Source organism: Phoenix dactylifera, chromosome 18, assembly GCF_009389715.1.
Source record: "Phoenix dactylifera cultivar Barhee BC4 chromosome 18, palm_55x_up_171113_PBpolish2nd_filt_p, whole genome shotgun sequence".
NCBI lineage: Eukaryota > Viridiplantae > Streptophyta > Magnoliopsida > Arecales > Arecaceae > Phoenix > Phoenix dactylifera.
In genome coordinates, this window is record NC_052409.1 from 5050610 (window position 1) to 5058375 (window position 7766).

Below are 7766 nucleotides of genomic sequence, written 5' to 3' on the forward strand. Positions count from 1 at the left end.
AAATAGCTTATAAAAGGAATTAGCGAGTTCTCATGGGATTTATGCATGTAAGACTCTCCCACTTATTACAATATATTATTAGAAATACCGTCAATTTGGAAGTTGAGTAGTTCAACAATTTGAATGAAGGCATATATACAATCCCTTCGGTCAACAACTATATAAACTCGCAGTTAAAAAGGATACTAAATCTATAGTCTTATCTGAAGTGTCTTATATACATGCCACATAATATTTTCGTTTGTATCTTAATTTCTCATGAAATGCAGGCAGGCTTGCATAAGAGATAAAAAACATTACATTCTTACCATCAACAATATGTCGATAAGAATTAACTTCTTATAAATAGTGGGTGCTTGTGTAGTTGAAATGCAAGAGAAAATTTTATCGTTGCTAGTGCAAAATTTGTAATTGAAATGGATAATTCTAATAAAACCACAACTTCAAAAAATTTCGACTAAATGTGGAAATATTATATTTGAATAAAAAGTAAAACAAAAACATATCCGGTAGATTGAAAAAATTGAAATAAAATGGAGAAGGGAAGATGTTGTAACATCTTTCTAGATATTTTACACTTTTCAAAGATTTTTTTTAACGAAAATCGACAAACAAGACCGCTATCAAATAGCAAGATCATATAAACGAGAATGAAAAAAAAAAAAAAAAAACGAAAAGTCTATACTTAACGAAGCTTTCGATACCTTGACATAGGTTATTGCTTTTGAATAATACCAAATACCGTCTACGGAAGTCCGCTCCCAGGGGATATCCGCGGTCTCAGAAATCCGGGATACCCAGTTCAGCATATCCGGTCTGATATCGGGTTCAGCATATCCGACCCCCTTTACCTTCTGCCCTCTCCTTCTTGCGCTCTTTGTTTGCTCTTGCTGCAAGAAACAAAGCACACGGAGGAGTAACAGAGAAAGCAACCCGAATAAACCGTAGGAGAGAAGAAGAAGAAGAGAAGGTGTCGTCATAGCCATGGCTCGATACGACCGCGCAATCACGGTCTTCTCCCCCGACGGCCACCTGTTCCAGGTGGAGTACGCCCTCGAGGCCGTCCGCAAGGGCAACGCCGCCGTTGGCGTCCGCGGCACCGACACCATCGTCCTCGGCGTCGAGAAGAAGGCCACCCCCAAGCTCCAGGACTCCAGGTGCCTCCACCTTTTTCTCAAACCCCCATCCTTTTCAGGGTGAGGACTAGGGTTAGGGTTTTGATCTTGTTTTGATCTTCTTCCAGATCGGTGAGGAAGATCGTGAGCCTGGACAACCACATCGCGTTGGCTTGCGCGGGGCTGAAGGCCGACGCGCGGATCCTCATCAACCGGGCCCGCATCGAATGCCAGAGCCACCGCCTTACGGTGGAGGACCCTGTCACCGTCGAGTACATCACGCGCTACATCGCCGGGCTCCAGCAGAAGTACACCCAGAGCGGCGGCGTCAGGCCCTTCGGCCTCTCGACCCTCATCGTTGGCTTCGATCCCTACACCGGGGTCCCTGCGCTCTACCAGACCGATCCCTCGGGAACCTTCTCTGCCTGGAAGGCCAATGCCACTGGGAGGAACTCCAACTCCATGAGGGAGTTCTTGGAGAAGAACTACAAGGAGACATCTGGGCAGGAGACGGTGAAATTGGCCATCCGAGCGCTGCTTGAGGTAAATTATTGGCATTTGATCCTGTTTTGTACTGGATGTTCATTTGCTTCAAGTAGTCAAAGCTGCGTGCTTAAGATTGCTTAGAACTGTTTTCATAGTAATACTAGGCCTTCTCCTCGAAGGTGTATATTTGCTGTGGACATGGATACATGTTTTTGGAGTCCCTCAAAATGGACGAGACTTGACTAAGTTGTATGCGGACTAAGTGTATGTTGGAACACCTCAAAGTCGAAAGTCCGAATTAACTAAAGTAAATGAAGAACTTCAATAATCTCTTGCGACATATATGCAAGAAAAGTTATCTAGTTCTGCGCTTTGTGTTCTGGGATTCCTTATTTCCATCCACATGCTTCCATCCAAGAATATAATACACCTTCTGGAATTATTTATAGGCGATCAGGGGAACTTTATTATCACTAGAAAGTATGAAATTGTAATGAATTTTCTTTGTTGCCCACAGAGAGATATGTCCATTTTGACATTTGCATCCTAATCTAGGATTTTTGATAATTTTTGCTATTTTATATGTTATGTTTGATGTTTCTTGTTGCTATTAATGCTTTCCTACTTTTGAATTTGTGGCCTCTTGTTTCTCTGCAGTTAGATATATGTTCAGGCAGTTGAAATTTGGTATGTATTGAAAATCCAAAGGTGCTCTAGAGTATATCACATACTAAACTGGTTTTATGGAAGAAATATTTAGACAATAAGGGCTTAAAAATCAACACAAAAAAAAGATAAAATATATGGAATGCATTTTTTTTTTTGAAAATAAAAATGAAGATGAGATCCTACTTAAGATTGAAGGACAAGATATATCGCAAAGTAACTTGTTTCATAATCTTAGGATCTACTATATGAAATAATGGACAAAAAGATGAAGATGTATGCAATAAGAGTAGAGCTAGTTGGGTGAAGAGGGGAGGTGCTTTTGAGGTATCATGTGTTTGATCATTGATGCTAACTACATCTTAAGTAGAAATTTTGTAGAACAATGATAAGGTTTACAATGTTGTATGACTCAAAACATTGAGTATAATAGAAATAAGAATCTTAAAATAGATGTATGGTAGACTTGGAAAAGACAGGTTAAGAAATAAGTATATTAGAGGAGCTGTTGAAGTTGTGTAAATTAAGGATGAAATGATGGGGAATCAATTAAGATGCATTGGCATGTTCAATGAAAATTTGAAGGGGCTTCAGTAAGAAAAAAGTACTTTAATTTGTCTTGAAGGATATTGGAGGAAGACAAGTTTTAAGGTAAATTGGATGGAAGTTGTGAGGAAAGATATCGAAAAGTTTAAAATAACATCATAGATGATCCTAAATAGGAATTATAATACCCCAAATAGTTGGATTGAGGCTTGATGATTATGGTTATGAAAATTAGAGATGCATGTCAATTGAAAAAATTGCTACATAAGGTTGTTCCTCTTGGTCCATGATAATAGAACTGTATGTTATCTATAACAAATTAGGATTCTCACTATGAGCAGTCTCTTGGCCCAATCTCTTGGCCAAATTAGGATTACATAGAATATACATTTTTTTAGCCTCAAATTAGAGGGCAGGATTTCATCTAATGCTTATTAGAAAATTATCAATGGCTCTTTAATTGAAGCAAGTTACATTTCTATGTAATGCATCATTTTTGTCTTCTAAATTTTTGTTTTAGTTCCTTACAATCATGTCAAATGGAGACATCTAAGTTTTGATAAATTCTATGTCTGGTTAACATATATTCTTTTGCTCTATAGGACATGCCTCAAGAAAAATGTCATTCATAAGCTTCCTAATGTTTTTAACACTTACAAAGGTTTAACAAAATAACAACATTACTTATTATTGCTTGATGAGAAAATGCCACTAAGTACTCTTCACATGGGGAAGATAATTACTTTTTGTTACTTACAATTTTGTACCTGCATGAGAAACTAAGTAAATTAGGTCAAGAATGATAGTCTGCTATTGATCAAAATACTAAACCCTAAAGCCTCATAAAGCCTCTTATTGGCAGTCTCTGACCATTTTTATATCATATTCTGTGTTTGAAGTACACTTAAGCTGTCCTACATGTGAATGGAATATTGAAGCTATTTTCAGTTTTCCGGTGGGTCATAAAACATTGGTAAACTTTTTTATGGAAAACTTTACATAAGGGATGTGGCTATATTGTTATTTACACCTGGTGATTTTTTAAGATCATGCTTGAGTCATGCTTAATCTTGGTGTTGGTAATGCATGTTTGAAAACATTGGCATTTGAAAAATGTTTATAGGTGATTCTTCATTGATATCATGTATTCAAGAGTGGTTGGTTGGTTATAAACATGGATAGTTGAGCCGGCTCAAACTGGGCGGTTTGATCTATAAAGAACCAAATTGGCGTCTAGTTGGAATGGTTCAACATCATACATCAGCTGACCTATAAATGGGCTCACTTCGATGGTTCGATACATTGATGGTTCTCCCCCATCCGCTCCCTTTGTTCGCCCCCCTCCCTCCCTCATTCAGTCGTTTGAGACTCGAGCATCTCATTCGCTTTGCCGCCAATGCCTTCAATAAGTCTCGCTCTCTCTCTCCCCTTCCTCCCTCCCTTGAAACTCTAGCTAGGGTTTTCAACAACCAGCCAATTCGCGCACTGTCGAGCTCAAACCCCTAGCTTTTCCATCCCCCGATCATGGAGAATGGAGGACCATCCTAAGGAGCTTCGAACCTCGCCCATCCCCCATCTCCCTTGTTGGGTGCATGGAGTTCCATCAGTCCATCTCCACTTTCCTCCACTCTGAGCAGCCCCTAATATTCATATCTAAAAATAATTGTTTCACAGAATGCTATACTTCTAGCTTCAGTTCCCAGATACTTTTGCTTATCAGCGCGCTTCAAATTTAACTGAAATTTCACTCCTAAACCCACTTCCTGCACCAACACCCAAACCTGATCCCTGCTTAGTAACTTAGCTTTTAAAAACACTTTTTGAGATTTCCCTGCTGTTAAAGATCGGTGGTTGTGGACTATTTATTTAATCTATGTAGGAAACCCAGTTGTTGGTTATCCTAATTGCAAGATGTCAATTATAATGTCTTATGTAAGATATATAATAATTATTGTATATAATATATTAATATTTTATATATTTATTAAGTTTTGGCTAAGTTGGTAAGGTCAATTTAGCATTTAGTCAACCGAGGCCCGTCTTGCAACTGAGTTGTGCCTAAAAATCATAGCTCGGCCTGATTTGATACCATCCAATATAGGGTTAGATGGGCCAGGCCTAATTTGCATAAGCCTATAAGGAGGTGGCTAAAGTGACATACACGTTCACATCCTCATATGTGCACTTGACCCAAGAAAGTTTACAAATAAAGATTTCAAGACTTTGTGTTGACTTTCTCGTGCAGTGTCCTCTCCATCCAAAGTGAGTATGTTTTCGGTCCTTATGTCTAGGGACCCAAGATCCATGTAATTCTTTCTTTGTCTTCTTTTATGTACATTTGTTTACTTCCACTCTTCAATATTAATGTAATATGGATTATAAGGTAAAGACCCTTAATTAACGAATTGTCCTTGAAAAGATGTAATTGTTGTGCTTCTTCTATAGATTATTGAAAGTATGCTCCCTCTCCTTCAGGCTGCATCTCTTTTTTCTGACCACTCTCCTTACTTGAGCCCAACCTATTGTGTAGAAATTTTTTTGCAGCATATATTTTAAACTAGGCTTTTTGCATGACGGTTCTCTATGTTGTTGTTGTTCTTACTTCTGCTGCTGCTGCTGCTGCTGCTGCTGTTGTTTGTATTCAATGTCATTTGTTTGCCCACTCTGTGTTAAAGAATGCTGTCTTTGTATTTCTCATCTTTATCCATATTTGAAAACAACAAATAATCTCCTTATTTTTATCTTTTATTTCAAGGTCGTTGAGAGTGGAGGAAAGAACATAGAAATTGCTGTAATGACGAGAGAGAAGGGTCTTCGTCAACTTGAGGAAGCTGAAATTGATGCTATTGTTGCTGAGATTGAGGCTGAGAAAGCTGCAGCTGAGGCTGCTAAGAAGGCGCCTTCTAAGGAAATTTGATGCTGGATGTTTCCATAAATCCCAGGATTTTTCAGTTGCTTGTTCTTTATTTCTCAAAACCATCTTTTTTTTACTTGTTTTTTGTGTTCTGGATGCTGGGGTAATATAGGAAACTCAAATCTTTTGCTAGTCAAGTCTTGTTTTCATGACTGACATATTTTTTTTTATCTATGGGACTATGACATACCGAATTATGCTGCCAATCCTCCAGTCATCTTGATCGGTTGTTAATTGCATGGTCTTGTCTCCTAATTATTCTTATTTAGCCAGGTTTGCTTCATCCCATGTTGTTTTTTGTGAGAAAAAGAGTCAAGCCTCACCTACTTTATCAGGATAATAGAGTATAATTAAGAGGAGAGGAGGAGGGGGAAGAAGGGATGCAAGTACAATGCTGTGATGATTTTTTCTGTGGCAACAGCAACTTCCAGCTTCTGAACAGGTCGAGAGTACAGGCTCACAATCATCTGATGCTTGCTGCCGTGCTTTAAAAACATAAAATTATTTCTTTGCATCTAAATTCACCAATGCAAGGCAGCAGCCAACTGGTCCATGCGGCTAACAACCTGGAGATGCATCACTTCTTTCTGGTAGGGGTCCAAATATATTTCCTACTGTGTTGTTGAAACAATTTTAATGCTGGCAAGCTAGCTTTTGCGAAAGTGAGCATGTAAGCTGAACATGAGAGCAGAAACCTGGTAGTCAGTCCATTTCGTGTGTTGCTGGTATGGTTTGTGATGATCCTCATTACCATCTTCAATTTGTCTGACTGCATGGGCTGCATATGATGATTGCAAAGTAGATTGCTGCCAAACAATGTGAAGTTGATTGGAGAAAAAAAGTGGAAAAAAGTGGTCCTGCTTATGGTTGAACCACTGCTTTGCATCGGTGTGGAGGATTTCTGCCATTCATCGAGTTTGGTTGCATGAAAACTGCAGGCAACTCCTAGATGCTTCCGGGTTACCTATATTGGCAGGATTTTATTGTGTCTTTTTGGTCCCTTCATCATTCTCTTCTACAGGAAAAGTTGGGGAGTGGTGTCTCAATGGAGAAATAATTTAGGAGAGGTTGTGAAGTTGAATGGCAAGATCCTATTTACCATTACTGGATGTAACACTTCAGATAATATATGCCATCCAAAGGAATTTGAGGAACCACTTATTTGGATCCATGATTAAATGCCAAGGATAACTGAATACATTTTTGCTAATAAGCTTTGGAATGGTAGGCATAAACAGGGTGCTTTGTAGCCGGCCTTTAGTATTTAAATCATTGGATCTCATTTATTAGTGGTGACAATATTTATGTCCATACCCATGAGCTTGGTGGAACATATTTAGTGCTCAAGGCTTTAAAAATTTTGTGGTGGTGGTTCTTTGTAATGACACGGCATCAGAACCTGATGTTTGGCATGGCAGTGAAGGTGCATGAGTTGCTAAAATATGATTGTCTTGAATGTGAGCATCAGACAAACTTAAATACAATCTATTATTTTGTATTTTGATTCATCAGGGTCAAAAATTGATGGAAACACATGGAGATGGAGTAGGTGTTGAAGATTAATCTGTAGGGAGTTTCAAGTGAAGCTTGCGTAAGTTGAATAGTGTATTCAAAGTGAATTTTAGACTACAATATGATCAAAGGTTAATGAAGCAAGTAAGAGTTCTAATATAATTTTAAGAAAATAATTTTAAAGGTCAAAGTATATAATTCGAAGGGATTTTCATGGACGCAGGAATGATTGAACTGGCTAGGAGATTTTATTTTATTTTTTGCCAAACAAATAAAGAAACGTCATTAAGCTGACACGAGCATATATTTAGTCAGGGCTGGAGAATGTTGAACATGGATTTAGGGAACGCTCGTTGTGATAAAATCCAAGTTTCATGAGCTATTCATCCTCCTTTTTAAAATACTACGATTGAAATAAGGAATTTAGTGCCCGGAACTTTGATCCAAGGCTAAGTTGGATGAACACTTTGAAACGAAGTCTGTTAGTCACTGTTGTTGTTTTAAAAGAAAATTACTGAGCAACCAAA

At 38.3% G+C, this 7766-nt stretch overlaps 1 protein-coding gene across 1 annotated transcript; it reads left to right on the top strand.

The window, feature by feature from the left end:
- The first annotated feature begins 795 nt into the window (after window positions 1-795).
- LOC103720608 (proteasome subunit alpha type-7) lies at window positions 796-5933 on the top strand. The gene is made up of 3 exons (XM_008810398.4): window positions 796-1157; window positions 1244-1658; window positions 5569-5933. The coding sequence occupies exons 1-3, from the start codon at window positions 985-987 to the stop codon at window positions 5728-5730; spliced, it is 750 nt and encodes a 249-aa protein (XP_008808620.1). The 5' UTR covers window positions 796-984; the 3' UTR covers window positions 5731-5933.
- The last annotated feature ends 1833 nt before the right edge of the window (window positions 5934-7766 follow it).